General features: G+C 43.9%; 2 protein-coding genes and 1 long non-coding RNA gene across 5 annotated transcripts in view; 2 read left to right on the top strand and 1 right to left on the bottom strand.

The window, feature by feature from the left end:
- Positions 1–20,000, top strand: part of pex7 (peroxisomal biogenesis factor 7) — a 65,518-nt gene that overhangs the window by 5,375 nt on the left and 40,143 nt on the right. The gene's annotated exons all lie outside the window — the stretch shown is intronic.
- LOC132985492 (uncharacterized) lies at positions 1,255–7,824 on the top strand. Its single transcript, XR_009675050.1, has 4 exons — positions 1,255–2,684; positions 2,969–3,017; positions 3,250–3,464; positions 7,483–7,824. It is a non-coding gene; the product is annotated as an uncharacterized LOC132985492 (long non-coding RNA).
- On the bottom strand, positions 9,678–12,149 carry LOC132985442 (tripartite motif-containing protein 16-like). The gene has a single exon (XM_061052821.1). The coding sequence runs from the start codon at positions 12,142–12,144 to the stop codon at positions 10,390–10,392; it is 1,755 nt and encodes a 584-aa protein (XP_060908804.1). The 5' UTR covers positions 12,145–12,149; the 3' UTR covers positions 9,678–10,389.

Below are 20,000 nucleotides of genomic sequence, written 5' to 3'. Positions count from 1 at the left end.
AATTCCGCTTTAACAAGTTGGCTAATGACTTTCTCTTAATTGGTTTGCGAGCTCGAGCGTAAATCTGAGATGAGATTGTAGAAGCAGGAGGAGGTTAAGCTCCTGTGGCCCAGCGGGTTACTGAGGGTTCAACAGTGTGACCTGTAAGATTTCATTTTCATATCCACATCAAGACAAAGAGGAACGGATTCATATTTGAGCTGTGTGTTTGGAGACTTCACGTTTTACACCTTTTATAATACTTGGAAAAAAACATCAGATAATTTGTAGTTCCATTAAAAACTCAGGTGGAGAAGCTAGCAGCAGTTAGCAGTTAGCAGAAGGCTCGGGATAGCCCATCCATCCATCCATCCATCCTTCAGTCCATCCATCATCCATTCATCCATCTATACATCCATCCATCCTTCAGTCCATCCATCCATCCTTCAGTCCATCCATCTATACATCCATCTATCCTTCAGTCCATCCATCCATCATCCATCCATCCATCCATCCATCCTTCAATCCATCCATTCATCCATCATCCATCTATACATCCATCTATCCTTCAGTCCATCCATCCATCCATCCATCCATCATCAATCCATCCATCCATCCATCTACACATCCATCCATCCATTCATCCATCATCCATCCATCATCCATTCATCCATCTATACATCCATCCATCCTTCAGTCCATCCATCCATCCATCATCCATCTATACATCCATCCATCCTTCAGTCCATCCATCATCCATCCATCCATCATCCGTCATCCATTCATCCATCTATACATCCATCCATCCTTCAGTCCATCCATCCATCCATCATCCATCTATACATCCATCCATCCATCCATCATCCATCTATACATCCATCCATCCATCCTTCAATCCATCCATTCATCCATCATCCATCTATACATCCATCCATCCTTCAGTCCATCCATCCATCCATCCATCATCCATTCATCCATCTATACATCCATTCATCCATCTATACATCCATCCATCCTTCAGTCCATCCATCCATCCATCATCCATCTATACATCCATCCATCCATCCATCCATCCTTCAGTCCATCCATCTATACATACATCTATCCTTCAGTCCATCCATCCATCATCCATCCATCCATCCATCCATCCATCCTTCAATCCATCCATTCATCCATCATCCATCTATACATCCATCTATCCTTCAGTCCATCCATCCATCCATCCATCCTTTCATCCATCATCCATCATCCATCCATCCTTTCATCCATCATCCATCCATCCATACATCCTTTCATCCATCCATCTCTTTATCCATCCATCCATCCGTCATCAGCAGTTAGCAGAAGGCTCGTGATAGCTGGTTAGCATCAGATAGTTGACCGGAGTTTTCCACACAATCGTTATTTTAAGGGGCGGCTGTGGCTCAGTTGGTAGAGTGGGTCGTCTCTCAGCTGGAAGGTCGGGGGTTCGATCCCCAGCACCTGCAGCCACATGTACTTTTACATTCAGTTGACAAGCCTGAATAAATGTTGTATTTCATTTTTCATTTTTTTTAAACCAGTAGGAATGTTAAGTTAAATCCTTGATGTATAAATCTCTTCTTATTCTAATTTTTTATATTTTAAGTGCTTATTTATGTATCTATTCTTATATTGTTTTATTTGCTGTAACACCACAATTTCCTATCATAAAGTAATTCTATTCTATTCTACTCTATGTACGACGTGTCCTTTGGTAAGACACTTAACCTCAGTGTGTGAATGTGTAGGTCTGACCTGCGGTGAAAAAGCACTTTTGAGTAGTCAGAAGAGTAGAAAAGTTTAGAAACGACTTTCTCTCTCACAAACATAACAGGAGACTGACCCCTTGTGGCGCTTTTTGGTACTGCAATGACATTCTGGCTGTTACAAACTTCTCCAAATACATTTTAATGATGATTATTTAATTGGTCTCAAATAATTTATCCTTGTTTTTTACTCGCATTGTTTTTTTTTTCAAAATATTCAAACTTGGACGCAGAGTCAGTCTGCTAACACACTCCTGAGAACACGGGACGTCTGGTCAATAAAACCCGTTAACGAGGATTTATCTGAGGTAACTGAACGGCCGAGTCTGAAGGTGAAGTGTTGTCTGTTGGTTTGTTTCAGAGGAGGAGATCAGATAAGTGCTGCAGTGAAGCTCTGGAGCTCTGCTAAATGGTTTAGAGAGCGAGCACATGACGTCCGTAATGAAACGATCAGACTGAACATGTTCGGTTTATCTCCGTGTTCTCATCTGATCAACAGGTCACCGAAACGACCGCCATGAACTCAGAGACAGACACACACTGGGTCTCTTCCTCTGGGTTTACTTTGAGTTTACTGGTGTTTATTTGTTAAATACTGTCGTACATCTCGGGTCCGATGATGGTGGCTGGGCGTAAAGCGGTTGTTTTGGGGAGCGGAGGTGCTGACAGGAAGTGAGCGGAGGTGACCAGTGGGCGCGCACTGTAGCTGTTCCCACTCAACGTTCTTGAAGCCAAAATACGCCGCTTACGGGCGCTTCCATCTTGCGATTTTGACGTCATTTGGAGCCAGAGTCTGCGCAGTAGTGTCCGGGGGCAGGAGCCCTGGTAACACGCCCCGCCCATTTAGCGTACTGCCCTGATGACTTACGCAGCCCAGCTACGCCGAAAGCGCTCCGCCGGTCTACGATGAAGAAATGTGTAAGTACAACAAACCACCGTATTCAAAGTCTAATATTTAAACACACTGTTTCAAAAAATCCCGCTATTTTGATCATTATTGAAAATACGTGGGCTGCTGGGTCCTCTGTTTTTAACGAAATCGTTCTATATTTAAGCTAGGTTAGCATCACAGACCGTAGGCTACAGGTGGTAAGATATGTTGTATTCTGTTAGAAACTGATAGTCTGTAATGTGATTCATGTCTGCTTTTCTAATATATTTAAGTGAACAGTAAATCAATTGTTTTTTGTGTCTTCATTTAGACAAAGAAGAGATAAAAGCAGCTGGTCTGACATCTTCCAGAGGTGAAGTGTAAGTTAAAATCATCTGTTAAAAGTTATATATCCTGTGATCTTTATTTAAGTTTCATAAGAGGATTGTAAAAACAAGTTATTGTTAACAATACAGTCTTCTAAAATAAAAATCACACTGAGTTATACACCAGCTAAATGTTAAATAGAAAGGTGATGTTTTCTTTTCCTTTTTACAATCAACAGAACCTAAAAATGACTAATTTCAACCTTTGTCTGCACACCTGTTACAGAGGTCAGGCTGGGGTCACATAGTTTGAAGGAACCTCCTCCTTCTTTCACCTGTGCCAGATGCCCTGCTCATCCACTGTGGTAGAAATGACCTTACACCAGCAGCTCTCCCAGATGAAGAGTCCTCTCTGCCATCACCCAGAGGAGCTGATCAACGTCTGCACAACTGAAGAAGGTGGACAGAGTCTGGAGCTTTGTGACAGTGAACAGTGAGAAGGTGGACAGAGTCTGGAGCTTTGTGACAGTGAACAGTGAGAAGGTGGACAGAGTCTGGAGCTTTGTTACAGTGAACAGTGAGAAGGTGGACAGAGTCTGGAGCTTTATGACAGTGAACAGTGAGAAGGTGGACAGAGTCTGGAGCTTTGTTACAGTGAACAGTGAACAGTGAGAAGGTGGACAGAGTCTGGAGCTTTGTGACAGTGAACAGTAAGAAGGTGGACAGAGTCTGGAGCTTTGTTACAGTGAACAGTGAGAAGGTGGACAGAGTCTGGAGCTTTGTTACAGTGAACAGTGAGAAGGTGGACAGAGTCTGGAGCTTTGTGACAGTGAACAGTGAGAAGGTGGACAGAGTCTGGAGCTTTGTTACAGTGAACAGTGAGAAGGTGGACAGAGTCTGGAGCTTTGTGACAGTGAACAGTGAGAAGGTGGACAGAGTCTGGAGCTTTGTGACAGTGAACAGTGAGAAGGTGGACAGAGTCTGGAGCTTTGTTACAGTGAACAGTGAGAAGGTGGACAGAGTCTGGAGCTTTGTTACAGTGAACAGTGAGAAGGTGGACAGAGTGTGGAGCTTTGTTACAGTGAACAGTGAGAAGGTGGACAGAGTCTGGAGCTTTGTTACAGTGAACAGTGAGAAGGTGGACAGAGTCTGGAGCTTTGTTACAGTGAACAGTGAGAAGGTGGACAGAGTCTGGAGCTTTGTTACAGTGAACAGTGAGAAGGTGGACAGAGTCTGGAGCTTTGTGACAGTGAACAGTGAGAAGGTGGACAGAGTCTGGAGCTTTGTGACAGTGAACAGTGAGAAGGTGGACAGAGTCTGGAGCTTTGTAACAGTGAACAGTAAGAAGGTGGACAGAGTCTGGAGCTTTGTTACAGTGAACAGTAAGAAGGTGGACAGAGTCTGGAGCTTTGTGACAGTGAACAGTGAGAAGGTGGACAGAGTCTGGAGCTTTGTTACAGTGAACAGTAAGAAGGTGGACAGAGTCTGGAGCTTTGTGACAGTGAACAGTGAGAAGGTGGACAGAGTCTGGAGCTTTGTTACAGTGAACAGTGAGAAGGTGGACAGAGTCTGGAGCTTTGTGACAGTGAACAGTGAGAAGGTGGACAGAGTCTGGAGCTTTGTGACAGTGAACAGTGAGAAGGTGGACAGAGTCTGGAGCTTTGTGACAGTGAACAATGAGAAGGTGGACAGAGTCTGGAGCTTTGTGACAGTGAACAGTGAGAAGGTGGACAGAGTCTGGAGCTTTGTGACAGTGAACAATGAGAAGGTGGACAGAGTCTGGAGCTTTGTTACAGTGAACAGTGAGAAGGTGGACAGAGTCTGGAGCTTTGTGACAGTGAACAGTGAACAGTAAGAAGGTGGACAGAGTCTGGACCTTTGTTACAGTGAACAGTGAGAAGGTGGACAGAGTCTGGAGCTTTGTTACAGTGAACAGTGAGAAGGTGGACAGAGTCTGGAGCTTTGTTACAGTGAACAGTGAGAAGGTGGACAGAGTCTGGAGCTTTGTTACAGTGAACAGTGAGAAGGTGGACAGAGTCTGGAGCTTTGTTACAGTGAACAGTGAGAAGGTGGACAGAGTCTGGAGCTTTGTTACAGTGAACAGTGAACAGTGAGAAGGTGGACAGAGTCTGGAGCTTTGTTACAGTGAACAGTGAGAAGGTGGACAGAGTCTGGAGCTTTGTTACAGTGAACAGTGAGAAGGTGGACAGAGTCTGGAGCTTTGTTACAGTGAACAGTGAACAGTGAGAAGGTGGACAGAGTCTGGAGCTTTGTGACAGTGAACAGTGAGAAGGTGGACAGAGTCTGGAGCTTTGTGACAGTGAACAGTGAGAAGGTGGACAGAGTCTGGAGCTTTGTTACAGTGAACAGTGAGAAGGTGGACAGAGTCTGGAGCTTTGTTACAGTGAACAGTGAGAAGGTGGACAGAGTCTGGAGCTTTGTTACAGTGAACAGTGAGAAGGTGGACAGAGTCTGGAGCTTTGTTACAGTGAACAGTGAGAAGGTGGACAGAGTCTGGAGCTTTGTTACAGTGAACAGTGAACAGTGAGAAGGTGGACAGAGTCTGGAGCTTTGTTACAGTGAACAGTGAGAAGGTGGACAGAGTCTGGAGCTTTGTTACAGTGAACAGTGAGAAGGTGGACAGAGTCTGGAGCTTTGTTACAGTGAACAGTGAACAGTGAGAAGGTGGACAGAGTCTGGAGCTTTGTGACAGTGAACAGTGAGAAGGTGGACAGAGTCTGGAGCTTTTTGACAGTGAACAGTGAGAAGGTGGACAGAGTCTGGAGCTTTGTGACAGTGAACAGTGAACAGTGAGAAGGTGGACAGAGTCTGGAGCTTTGTGACAGTGAACAGTGAACAGTGAGAAGGTGGACAGAGTCTGGAGCTTTGTTACAGTGAACAGTGAGAAGGTGGACAGAGTCTGGAGCTTTGTTACAGTGAACAGTGAGAAGGTGGACAGAGTCTGGAGCTTTGTTACAGTGAACAGTGAGAAGGTGGACAGAGTCTGGAGCTTTGTGACAGTGAGAAGGTGGACAGAGTCTGGAGCTTTGTAACAGTGAGAAGGTGGACAGAGTCTGGAGCTTTGTGACAGTGAGAAGGTGGACAGAGTCTGGAGCTTTGTTACAGTGAGAAGGTGGACAGAGTCTGGAGCTTTGTGACAGTGAGAAGGTGGACAGAGTCTGGAGCTTTGTAACAGTGAGAAGGTGGACAGAGTCTGGAGCTTTGTGACAGTGAACAGTAAGAAGGTGGACAGAGTCTGGAGCTTTGTTACAGTGAACAGTGAGAAGGTGGACAGAGTCTGGAGCTTTGTTACAGTGAACAGTAAGAAGGTGGACAGAGTCTGGAGCTTTGTTACAGTGAACAGTGAGAAGGTGGACAGAGTCTGGAGCTTTGTTACAGTGAACAGTGAGAAGGTGGACAGAGTCTGGAGCTTTGTGACAGTGAACAGTGAGAAGGTGGACAGAGTCTGGAGCTTTGTTACAGTGAACAGTGAGAAGGTGGACAGAGTCTGGAGCTTTGTTACAGTGAACAGTAAGAAGGTGGACAGAGTCTGGAGCTTTGTTACAGTGAACAGTGAACAGTGAGAAGGTGGACAGAGTCTGGAACTTTGTTACAGTGAACAGTGAGAAGGTGGACAGAGTCTGGAGCTTTGTTACAGTGAACAGTGAGAAGTTGGACAGAGTCTGGAGCTTTGTTACAGTGAACAGTGAGAAGTTGGACAGAGTCTGGAGCTTTGTAACAGTGAACAGTGAGAAGGTGGACAGAGTCTGGAGCTTTGTAACAGTGAACAGTGAGAAGGTGGACAGAGTCTGGAGCTTTGTTACAGTGAACAGTGAGAAGTTGGACAGAGTCTGGAGCTTTGTTACAGTGAACAGTGAACAGTGAGAAGGTGGACAGAGTCTGGAGCTTTGTTACAGTGAACAGTGAACAGTGAGAAGGTGGACAGAGTCTGGAACTTTGTTACAGTGAACAGTGAGAAGGTGGACAGAGTCTGGAGCTTTGTTACAGTGAACAGTGAGAAGTTGGACAGAGTCTGGAGCTTTGTTACAGTGAACAGTGAGAAGGTGGACAGAGTCTGGAGCTTTGTAACAGTGAACAGTGAGAAGGTGGACAGAGTCTGGAGCTTTGTAACAGTGAACAGTGAGAAGGTGGACAGAGTCTGGAGCTTTGTTACAGTGAACAGTGAGAAGGTGGACAGAGTCTGGAGCTTTGTTACAGTGAACAGTGAGAAGGTGGACAGAGTCTGGAGCTTTGTGACAGTGAACAGTAAGAAGGTGGACAGAGTCTGGAGCTTTGTTACAGTGAACAGTGAGAAGGTGGACAGAGTCTGGAGCTTTGTTACAGTGAACAGTGAGAAGGTGGACAGAGTCTGGAGCTTTGTTACAGTGAACAGTGAGAAGGTGGACAGAGTCTGGAGCTTTGTAACAGTGAACAGTAAGAAGGTGGACAGAGTCTGGAGCTTTGTTACAGTGAACAGTGAGAAGGTGGACAGAGTCTGGAGCTTTGTTACAGTGAGAAGGCTACCATAGACATCCTCAGATAAAACACAGAGATCCTGGTCAATATTCAATTTATTTTTCTTTCCATGATGTTGCCCTGTGTTTGAAATGCCAGATGCTGGAGGGTTGTGTTGGATTTGCTTTTCCATCATCTTTTAACAGTCAAACAATCATCCAGGATCTTTATATTTTATTTGATTTTTGTTTGGATTTCTTTGTTAAATTATTTTTTATACTTTCTCCTATGTCCCAGCAGTTCGACCTGATGGTCTCCCTTACTTATTTTCCACATGGTTCATGAAGCCAGGGGTTGTTTATTGAAGTTATTTTTTCATAAAATGTTTAAATAAACTTTTTTTAAATCTGAATTGACTGTCTCTGATTAGCTGGAGCACTACAAAGTGTTGGTCACAATAAAATAATTTAGCAGTTAAGTTTATAGCTCACATTTGAAAAGGCCTTGAACTGACATTAATTTCTTCTTGACCAACAACAGCTAACACAACAGCAAAGCTAACAGACGAGATCAGCTTGTCACAGCCGGTCTCGTCTGAGATAAATGGCCTTCAAACTTATTTAACATTAAACATTTAAAGCCAATAAGCATAACAAGATACACATGAGATTCCATTTCAATTTATTCAATCACAGACTTGTCAAACAGTCTGGCATGTTGTGCTGCTGTTTTCAAGAGTTAATGACTGAAGAGAAGAACTCCATGGAGAGAGGACAGGAAACACTCGGGACGAGTCCTCCATGTTGTCAGGGGTTGTTGATGGATCTGAATCTGAGGGCATCTTCTGTAATAGAGAAAAACAATCATGGAGTTAAATGTAAAGTATAATGAATTTTACTGTGATGTTTATGCTTCAGACCTGAAATCAGATCTGTCCTCAGGTTCTGCTAAACTTCAGCTTCTAAAGTTTGTTTTGAAGACAGGAGAACTATTTAAGAGGAAAAACAAAATATATAATAAGACATGATGAATCCAATAATATGATCATCTTTATGAATTTATGTTTTAAGACAAGTGTTCCTGCCACTTTCTATTGAAGATTATTTTAAACTGTTATCACATGGGCCAGCCTGATAAATTAAACTAATGTTAAATATTCTCATATAACCACGACATAAACAGGGTTACAATAATTAACTTTTGCCTATGACTTAGTAGCCAGGGATGTGAGCTAACAGGTGAAAACTGAAACAGCAGAATCAACCTGACAGGCAGAAATGAGAAGCTTGTATAATTTAATATACATAGAGTTTATATTAACTCAGTGTTAGACGGACTGTGGATTACTTAGTATGATTCTGTAATACTCCACCTTCTTATATCACTTTAAAGTGAGACAGCTCTTTACCTGATAGAGTGATTCTTGTGTGTCTCGTACATGGAAGCCAAGTGTCCTCTCTCTTCAAGTCAGTGAGCCTATGGACAGGGACAGACCGATGAGAAGAACCGGTTTATACTGGTTTGTGTTAGCCATGGAAACTTTTATTTCTGAAGTGCAAACACATGAACACATTTAGTTTAGACAAAACTCACTTTAGACACTAGGTGGCGGTATTTGGCTGTTTAGGTTATTGCTCAGTAAATTGGGTCATTTGTTGTATCTGAAGCAAGTTCAACATATCCAGGCTTTCTTTAAGAAAGCCAGAAGCCCCAGATAAAGATATCTGATAGCATGAGCTGATTATGAACTTTGTCTGTTAACTCAGGCGTTCTGCTTCAGGCGTTCTGCTTCAGGCGTTCTGCTTCAGGCGTTCTGCTTCAGGCGTTCTGCTTCAGGCGTTCTGCTTCAGGCGTTCTGCTTCAGGCGTTCTGCTTCAGGCGTTCTGCTTCAGGCGTTCTGCTTCAGGCGTTCTGCTTCAGGCGTTCTGCTTCAGGCGTTCTGCTTCAGGCTCTCAGCGTGTCACAGAAAGGGGGCGTGTGAAACGTCTTTTGACCTAGACCGGGGAGCTTGTCCTGTCCATTATTTTTACAGTCTATGGTCAGTAGACACTCAGGTTACCCAAATATATGTTCAGAAACACTGTACAAGTGGATTTTTTTATAATATGTCCCCTTTAAATGTTTTGACTTTTAACCTCATAATTTCGACTTAATATGGCCAAAAAGAAAAATTCTCAACGAAGCCAAGTTTTCATTGAGAATTTTTTCAACTGGTGGAAATGGGCTTCCATAGTTTACAATGAAGACCAGAAGAAAACATTTAGTTCATGTGAGTTTATTCAGGATGTCAAACTTCAGTTTGTTCACACATCAAATCAGTAAAGTGTGTTCAATCATTTCATGAACACATTCACTTCATCCACACAATCACTTTGTTTGATCAGAATCTCCACTCACAGAAAACAATGATTTATCTCCTTATTGATTTAATCAGGAGGATTACATTTTTAAAACACCTCAGAGGACATTTTTACATCACTTTGAATATGAACAACAACATTTATTCTGACTAACTCATTTCTTTAAGTGTGATTTTATAGATTTTCTACAAATGTACAAAGTGGTGAGAAGAGAAAATCAGCATGAAAGAAAAGTTTGCTGCTCTCTCTCTCTCTCTCTTCAGACTCCTGAATCAGAACAGAAACAACAGAAAATATAAATGTATGAAAACAAATAATCAAACATGGAGAGAGGAGAGAAGTTGATATTTATCACTCAGAGAAATGTCAGTTCAGGTGAACAAAAGTCATCCTGAGCAGTGAAAGAGTCCACGGCTAAACAGACACAGGAAGGAGTGTCACTTAAAGACACTCAAACATTTACAGAACAGACGAGAAGAGGTCAAAGTACCGCCCATAAAGTTTGATTGACAGGTGACCACGATCAGATCTCAGCAACGAGCGTGGATAAAAATCAAGTTGAAGATTTAAAACACAGCAAGTTAAACATCTGTCTCGTTAATGACTTCTGTCTATTTCAGTTTACACAACTCAGCAGAGGCTCCATCATAGAAGTAAAACCTGAGTCCAGCATGTAGAGGCTGAGTGAATGTGGTCTGGACTCTGTGGAGGAGAGTCATGGTTTCAGAGATGCTGTAGAAGGACAGAATACCTGCTCTGTGATCCAGGTACACTCCTACTCTGGAGGACTGAGGACCTGAGACAGGAGTGCTGACATTGTTGTAATAAAAGTTATAACTGTTGTTGTTACAATCTAACCTCCAAGATTTGTCATTAAATCCAAATATACACTCATTCAATCCCCCTGCTCTGCTGATATTCTTGTATGTGACTGCTACATAAACTATTCCTCTCTTCTCTATCTCCCAGTAACAACGTCCACTCAGACTCTCTTTACTCAGGACCTGATACCAACCAGTGAATCTGTCTGGGTGACTAGAATAAGGATTGGTCTGACTCGTGCGTGTTACTTTTCTGTTCCCATCAGATAATAACAGATGTGTGTGTGCTGTGTTTGGATCCAGTGTGATGTCACATGAATATTTTAAGAACTCAGCTCTGGTCTTGGGTTCTGGTCCTGGCAGTAAAACATCCACTTCAGTCACTGTCTGTGAGATGTTTGTCCATTTCTCTCTCAGGACGTCCTGTAGTTTATCTCTGACTTCTGACACAGCCGCTGTCACGTCCTCAAAGTACCTCAGAGGACGGATCTTGATGCTGGATGAGTGTGTAGATTCACTGAGTGGTGACAGTGAGGGGTAGTCGTGTAGAAACTGGTTGTGGTCCTGTGTGTGTGACAGCTTCTTCATCTCAGCGTCTCTCCTCTTCAGCTCAGTGATCTCCTGCTCCAGCTTCTCCTGAAGCTCTCTGACTCGACTCACTTCAGTTTGCTGCTGGGATCTGACCTGCTGCTTCACATCGGAGCGTCTTTTCTCCATGAGATGGATCAGCTCAGTGAACATCTTCTCACTGTTCCCCACTGTTTTATCAGCGGAGCCATTGATAGCCTCCACCTCCTGTTGGAGCAGCTTCACATCTTTCTCTCTGTCCTGGATTCTCTGCTGGATGTTTTGTCGACTCACCTCCAGCTCTCTCTGCTTCTCGCTCCTTTCTGCTGCAGCTGAGACTGTGTCATGACCTTTGTGTTCATCCACAGAGCAGAGATAACAGATAGACTGCTGATCAGTACGACAGAACATCTTCATCACCTCATCATGACGAGAGCAGACGTTCTCCTGGAGCTTCTTGGAGGGCTCCACCAGCTTGTGTTTCTTAAAGACAGGTAGTTCATAATGAGGCTGGAGGTGTTTCTCACAGTAAGAAGCCAGACATTTCAGACAGGACTTACAGGCTTTCAGTTTTCTCCCGGTGCAGACATCACAGGCCACATCTTCAGATCCAGCATAGCAGTGATCAGCAGGAGCAGCTTGGAGTCCAGTCTTCTTCAGCTCCTCCACTAAATCTGCCAACATGGTGTTTTTCCTCAGGTCAGGCCTCGCTGTGAAGGTCTGTCTACACTGAGGGCAGCTGTAGACTGTCTTCTCATCCTCTGTATCCCAGTGGCTTTTAATACACTTCATACAGTAACTGTGTCCACAGGTAAGAGTCACCGGATCCTTCAGGAGATCCAGACAGATCGAACAAGAGAAGGTTTCCCGGTCCAGCTGAACTCCTTTCTGCGCCATTTCTCCTCTCGGTAACAACGACTGTCTGAGATTCACTTCCTCATAACTGAAAACAAGTTTCACCTCTGATCCACAAAGCATGTGTCTGTGCATGTGACTGTACAGGTGTTGTTGGTTACACCCATCCTCAAACTGTAGATCTAAAGGGGAGGGAACCATGAAGTATGAGGACAGAGTGCAGCAGGCTGTGTTTGAGAGCAGGAAGAAGAGGGAGGGCTGATCGAACTACGATTCATTCCAGGAAGAGGAGCGGTTTGAGAGAGATACTTGTTTACAACAGGGAACATTTCTCTTTTAAAAACACTTCTCCTTTCAGATTTTAGAAAAGGTGTCACACTCACTTTATTTCAAAATAAAAGCAGGGTTGAATATAAACATCAAGTAAAGTATACTCTCAGTATAAGGAGGTACAAAACTTCTAAATATTGTAGAATGATCGAGGGTCGAGTTACTTTTACCACACAGGTTTATTGTAGGTGATCAACATACAGCTCCATTTTCAGGAGAGAAAATAACGCAATTTTTCTCCAAAAAACCGGACTCTGCTTCTTCAGGTTTTAAACTTCCCAAACAAAATTTCAAATCTGACTTTCATCATTCACACTTTTACTACGAGTGAGATATCGGCAGAGGTACACAGGGCTCGTGCACTAACCAATCGTCTTCGTCTTCTCGACTTTATAAACTCGCTGTGGGAAACGTTTGCTGGCTTTTGGTGTTTCAACAAAGAGGACAGATCGGAGCAGCTGGAGGGTTTATTTTGGTAATGGTCGTCTTTTGCTGATGATTATCTGAGGGAGGAGTCGACGTGGCTTTGGTGTGTGTGTGTGTGTGTGTGTGTGTGTGTGTGTGTGTGTGTGTGTGTGTGTGTGTGTGTGTGTGTGTGTGTGTGTGTGTGTGTGTGTGTGTGTGTGTGTGTGTGTGTGTGTGTGTGTGTGTGTGTGTGTGTGTGTGTGTGTGTGTGTGTGTGTGTGTGTGTGTGTGTGTGTGTGTGTGTGTGTGTGTGTGTGTGTGTGTGTGTGTGTGTGTGTGTGTGTGTGTGTGTGTGTGTGTGATTGATGCCTGCTATTAATGAATTATCCATTTTCCAGACCCTACCTGGTATCATGAACAAACACAAACACACGTCTCATAAAACATGATGTGTGTGCTTTAGTGTTCAGTGAAAGTAATTTGGTTAATGAGCACTTTACTGCCTCACACACACACACACACACACACACACACACACACACACACACACACACACACACACATACACACACATACATGACTCATATCGACTTTTTTCATCTCTTGGCTGTTTTATTATTATTTACATGTTTTCTATTCTGTGTGTGTCTATGATGAAGAAATTTTTTTTTGCCGTAATGGTATCATACCGCGGTATTTGAGTACTGACTATTCACTATGTTTTGTCTTCTCAGTATGTTGTGACTGAATCTGTGTGGTTTTCAAAGGTCACATATTAAATAAAATCCTCTTCTCCATGTTCCTCTAACTCTAACATGTGTCCCTAGTCTGTCTACAAACCCCCCAATGATGAGAAAAGTCCATCCTCTCCGTCTTTTCCCTGCTCCACTTTTCAGAAAATATGTGCTCAAACAGGCCGTTTGGAGATTTTCCCTTCATGACATCACAAAGGGCAGTAGCCCCTCCCCCGGGTGGGTGACACTCCCACAGCTAGGTGTTTGTTCTGCCCTCTGAGTCTGCCTTCTCACCGTAAACAATAGGACATGGAGCGAGAAAGACCGAGTACACCCAAGCCCTTCCAGAGAGGGGGCGTGGTCAGACACAGCTCATTTACATATTTAAAGGTACAGACACAGAAACAGCCTGTTCTGAGCAGGGCTGAAATAGAGGGGTTTATAGACATGATCAAATACAGGATCAGAGTGGATTTAGAACAAGAAACTTCACACACATGTTGAAGAGGAGCTCTGAGACTTACTTACACTGAAGAAGAGGAGGAGGATATGTGACCTTTAAGTTTTGTTATTGGGTTAAGTTGCTGCAAACACCACATTTCCTAATAAGGCTCTTTCAAAATAAAAGTGTCTCCACAACATAATACTCAGGGACTTTTATTGTGACCAGTTTGTTCTGTAAATAAAATGGGTTTATTTTACATACATTATCAAACAACTACATCTGTAAAACAAAAAATTGTGGGTCCAGCTGGCTTCACGTCCCCTCTGTGGACGGGTCATGGAGACCTTAAGCGAAGCATCCATGGATGTAAGAGACGATATGAAGTATAAAACACAGACACACAGGAAGAGGAAGGACTCTGTCTGTGGAGCTGGTGTTGATAGAGTCGTCCTGTCTCAGGCTGTTGAAGCTGCAGGTGTCATCACAGCTGAAATGAGAAACGAGAAACAATCGATAGAGACGGGAAGAAAGCCTCAGCCCTCTAGAGAGTCTTTTTTTAAGACTCCTCAAACAGGTTTTTATGACCACCTTATTAAACCAAGCGATCCGGATCCCTTCAAACTCATATTTTTTTTAATAAGACGTGTGGAGAATGTCCATGACTGTGAATCTGTTAGTTGTAAGGTGGGTGTTAGGGGTCAGGGTTCTGGTTCTGTGCCTGGAGGCTGATGTTCAGTGTTCAGGTTGGATGTAGAGGATGTAGCTCTTGGTGTGGCTCAGAGTCGGTCCCCGTGGTGTCCGCTGACCCAGCTGATGTGGAAAGTAAATCGACCTTTCACAAGTCTTTTTTTTTTTTTTAATAAACTGTTCCTCTCCTGCGATGTCAGCGTTCTCGGTGGAGCTGATCTGTAACCCCTCAGAGGACTGGGGCTTTAAGTGAAACCAGATAAAGGTTAGAAATAAATGGAAGTGATCCCCCGCTGCTTGTCACACAGAAGCTCGCAGTGCTGCTGTGGTGCAGTTTTTTTTGTGTTTGCTGAACTTTACTGGGATTCAGTCTGTCGTCTAACTTTGCAATGAAGCAGGACGTGTTGATCGCTGATACAAGATATACAACTTAAAGCAGAGACCTTCACTTTAAACCAAATATAATCATGCTTCCTCCTTTTTTGACGACTGATTACCACATCAGATAATTTTTTTTTTTTTAAATGTTCATTTTCCATAAATCAAACTCTGAAAACTACTTAAACCTGTATGTGTCGCTAGCTGCTGAAGCTAACTATCCAACCAGCTAAACAGTCCCCAATAAAACTCCACAAAATGTTGCTGACTCATGAAGTTTACTGAGGTTTCTTTTTTTGTGAAACTGAAAACAATAAAATAAAGGTCCTTATTAATAAACACAGGAAAGGAAGTTGACTGTGCATGTCTACACATGTTAAACAACCTTTAGATTTTGTTATTGGGTTAAGTTGCTGCAAACACCACATTTCCTCTTTCAAAATAAAAGCGTCTCCACAACATAATACCCTGGGACTTTTATTGTGACCAGTTTGATTTGTAAATAAAATATTTTTTAGAAAGATTAATAAAAAAGTAACGTTCATTCAGGTTCCTTTTTATTTTTCAGCAATTTTTTTTGTGTTTTTTTTAAATTACTGTACTTGTTTTACATCAACACACGCTCATGAAAAACTGAAAGGACTACTCCAATTTTTCTTTTGCTGTCATTATTATTATTCTCTCAAAATGCTGACACTGTATCGTGTGATTGGTTCTTACTGATCTTAACTTTAATGTTAAATTAACCCATTCATTGACCTCAGAAATAAAGCAGCTGTGTTCAGGCTTTGACCATCAGATGCGACGCCTTATGTAAAACAGGAGGCTCTGACCTCTGGGAATGTAGTTCTTGACTTCTAAACTTGATTTTTATTTAGTGTGTACGTTTACTGCTTGTACCTACACTGCTAGCTAACGCATGCTAACATAAGCTTGATCAAAAGGCGACTCATCAACCGAGTCCAGTCGCCTTTGGATCAAGCTTCAAGCCTCCCGGCGGACCTCCAGACGTTTAATGCGTGATGTCAAACTATTCAGCGGGCCACATGAGGGAGATCACAGAAACATGAAACTAGCAGCGAGGACGAGCTGTGACAGCGATGTGGGATTCTGCTGGGTCTTCTTCGGGGTGGGGGGGATGGACGGATTGGGGATAATGAGTTGTCAAATTGAGCTAGCTAGCATTAGCTCAGGGTGCAGAGTCGCAGCTTATCTCCCTGTGGAGGCTTCCCCTCTGGTGGCATTTGGCAGCCCAGCACAGGAAGCTCCTGCTGCTGGCTTTGAAGGGAGAGCGAGAAAACAGGCGAGGAAGGCGGAGATACGGTTACAGCGGGAGGGCAGATGGCGTCTCATTCTGATAAGCTTATCAGGGTTTCCCATGCGCCTCTCCTCCTCATGTTCCTCCTTCCTTTAATCTCCCTCCCTCTCTTCTCTCACAACCCCCCCCCCCCAAGTGTCTTCAGTGACACGCTGGATCTCCACCGTCACCGTCAGCACGGGGAAACGTGTGTTTGTGTGTCTTTTTTAAAGCCTCGATCTGCCCTCCAGATCTCCTCCACAGTCGTTTGTGGTGAGTTCCCCTCAGCGCTGCAACAGATCAGAGCTCCAGTGAGAAACAACGAGGAAGCACTTCCTGCTTTATCTCCGAGAGCCGTGAAACACCGACTTATTTGTGTTTAACTGTTAGGGTCTAAAAATAACTTAAAGTTAAAATCTGAAGGTCCAGTCAGGTTTGGATCAGATCGTGTTAAACGGGTCGTTCAGAAGATGAAAAACGACTCCAGAAGAATATCCACCTCATCAAATACGTACAATACGATTCCTGGAGTCTGTATGTTGTGTTTTATTTTGAAATTCACTGGACGCTCTGTGCGTGTCCTTGTCTGACTTCCGGTCCGGGTCGTTCTATTCTGTAGCACCTTCACTTTAAACGAAATGTAATGATGCTTACTCCTTTTTTGAAGAACGATTACCACATCAAATAAAATGCTTTTTTTTAAATGTTCATTTTTCATAAATCAAACTCTGAAAACGACTTAAACCTGCAGAAAACCATAAATCTTTGGCCTATAGCAAAGCAGCAGTCTGCTGTCCCTTATAGATCGCTGTTGCTAAGAAGAACACACACCGGTTGCTATGTAGAGCAGGCGGTTGCTAGGGACTCACTGCAGGATGTAGTGTGTACGTTCACTGCTTGTACCTACACTGCCAGCTAACCAGATGTCCAGTTTGATGCGTTGCTTGCAGCGAGCTCTGTCGAAAATACACCTGCAGCGTATTTGAAACGGAGTAGAGTGTAATGGCGCTGGTGGCATGGAGCGCGGTGTGTGCTGTGGAAACATGAGCACTGAGTAGAGTGGCAGCGATGGCGGCATAGAGTTTGTAGAAATTAGCAGTAAGACAGAAGAAAACACAAAAAAACAACCTCAGAGGAGCTGAACTCATGACTGCTTTTATTTTGATAATGTTGTGCACAGATCGTCTTTGTCGCTGCTGTCACTTCCTGTCATGTTTTCAGTCACTCTAACGTGATTTACTGCAGACGAGCAGCGCTGCAGTGAAAAGTAATCTGAGAAGAATAGCAGCACATCGTCTGCATCAGCATGTCATCCCATGTGTGTGTTCTCGTCCCCGTGTTACTGTACAGGCGGTCGAGATAAATCCTGTGGAGGTGTCTGATCTCAGCTTCCATCAGCCAATGAAAAGAAGCCTGCTATTCTGTATGAATGCAGCCCCCCCACCCCCCCACCGGCTTGTTATTGAACCTTTAGCTTCGGTCACCCACACACCGGCTCTGATCACATTCAGCAGCGACTCAGGGAATTCAGTGAAATAAGAAAAACACTTTTAAATGTAAATGATGGACATGAAGAGGGGGAGAGAAATCCCCCCCCCCCCCCGCCCAGCAGAGATTAGCTGGAAGTGATGCCACCAGCAATCCAACCAGATTCACATCGAAACAGACTGAAAATATTTTTAGCAACAGGAACTTTTTAATTCAACCTTTATCGACTTTATTATGTAATATAATGACGGTGTGGTGCTTGTGTTACCGCCCCCTAGTGGCCAAAAAAGATTAGATACTGGCCTTATGAATTGTTAAATCCACTTGTACAGTGTTTCTGAACATATATCTGTGTAACCTGAGAGTCTACTGACCCACAACATGTGAAATAAACCATCCAGTCCTTTGTTTGTGGTCTGCATAAGTCTTACAACACAGAGAAAAATGCTCTGTTTCAAATGTGTTCTCCTTGTGATGTCACAGTGGGATTCTGGTAAAAAAAAAATCCCCTCCCCTCCCCTGGTTAAAAAGTTGGAGGAGGGGACTCTTTGAAAAGGTGGACGAGGGGACTGTTTGAAAAGGTGGAGGAGGGGACTGTTAGAAAAGGTGGAGGAGGGGGACTGTTTGAAAAGGTGGAGGAGGGGGACTGTTTGAAAAGGTGGAGGAGGGGAGTGTTAGAAAAGGTGGAGGAGGGGGACTGTTTGAAAAGGTGGAGGAGGGGACTGTTAGAAAAGGTGGAGGAGGGGGACTGTTTGAAAAGGTGGAGGAGGGGACTCTTTGAAAAGGTGGACGAGGGGACTGTTTGAAAAGGTGGAGGAGGGGACTGTTTGAAAAGGTGGAGGAGGGGGACTGTTTGAAAAGGTGGAGGAGGGGGACTGTTTGAAAAGGTGGACGAGGGGACTGTTTGAAAAGGTGGAGGAGGGGGACTGTTTGAAAAGGTGGAGGAGGGGGACTGTTTGAAAAGGTGGAGGAGGGGACTGTTTGAAAAGGTGGACGAGGGGGACTGTTTGAAAAGGTGGAGGAGGGGACTGTTTGAAAAGGTGGAGGAGGGGACTGTTTGAAAAGGTGGAGGAGGGGACTGTTTGAAAAGGTGGACGAGGGGGACTGTTTGAAAAGGTGGAGGAGGGGACTCTTTGAAAAGGTGGACGAGGGGACTGTTTGAAAAGGTGGAGGAGGGGGACTGTTTGAAAAGGTGGAGGAGGGGGACTGTTTGAAAAGGTGGAGGAGGGGACTGTTTGAAAAGGTGGACGAGGGGGACTGTTTGAAAAGGTGGAGGAGGGGACTGTTTGAAAAGGTGGAGGAGGGGACTGTTTGAAAAGGTGGAGGAGGGGACTGTTTGAAAAGGTGGACGAGGGGGACTGTTTGAAAAGGTGGAGGAGGAGACTGTTTGAAAAGGTGGAGGGGGGGGACTGTTTGAAAAGGTGGAGGAGGAGACTGTTTGAAAAGGTGGAGGGGGGGGATCATATGTCCTCTTTAATCCTGCCTGAAGCCAAAAAATCGTCTGACTGATTTCCTCTCACTTGTTTGAACCTCTTAAAGGAATTTGAGAAATCTAAAGAATCATTTCTGTTTATTTATTCCAAAATAATCACTTAAAGTCCAATTTTCTGTTTTTAGAGATGTAATGAGCTCTTAAATGTTTTCCTTCTCTGCACCTGTCAGGATTAAGCCACTCTCTGGCATCAGGTGTGTGTGTGTGTGTGTGTGTGTGTGTGTGTGTGTGTGTGTGTGTGTGTGTGTGTGTGTGTGTGTGTGTGTGTGTGTGTGTGTGTGTGTGTGTGTGTGTGTGTGTGTGTGTGTGTCTGTGTGTCTGTGTGTGTGTTGCAGTGCATTAGAGGCTGACTTCTGTAAAAGGGTCTCACTTTTATTACACCTGGTATCTCTGCTGAATCAGCAAGTTCAGCACGCGCGCACACACACACACACACACACACACACACACACACACACACACACAGTGTTTTTACATGCAGACCCTTTCTGCTGCTGCAAGAACAAATGTTAAACGGTGTTGATGTTGTAAAATGTGATGCACGCTTGCTCTCCTTTCTCTCTCTCTCACACACACACACACACACACACACACACACACACGGTCTAGTTGGCATGTTTTTTACTCTGTGATGCCAGAGGAGGTTCCACGTCTGGGTGCGAGTGTGGGAGGAAGAGGAGGGTAGATTAAAAAGAGAAGGACGTGAAGGGTTAAAAGGGTTAT

This window comes from Labrus mixtus, chromosome 12 (assembly GCF_963584025.1).
Source record: "Labrus mixtus chromosome 12, fLabMix1.1, whole genome shotgun sequence".
NCBI lineage: Eukaryota > Metazoa > Chordata > Actinopteri > Labriformes > Labridae > Labrus > Labrus mixtus.
The sequence above is the reverse complement of the archived record's forward strand: the minus strand, read 5'-3'. Positions and strand labels throughout refer to the sequence as shown.

Excerpts from the sequence above, each read along its gene's own strand:
- LOC132985442 (XM_061052821.1), bottom strand. The coding sequence starts at position 12,144 with ATGCTTTGTGGATCAGAGGTGAAACTTGTTTTCAGTTATGAGGAAGTG.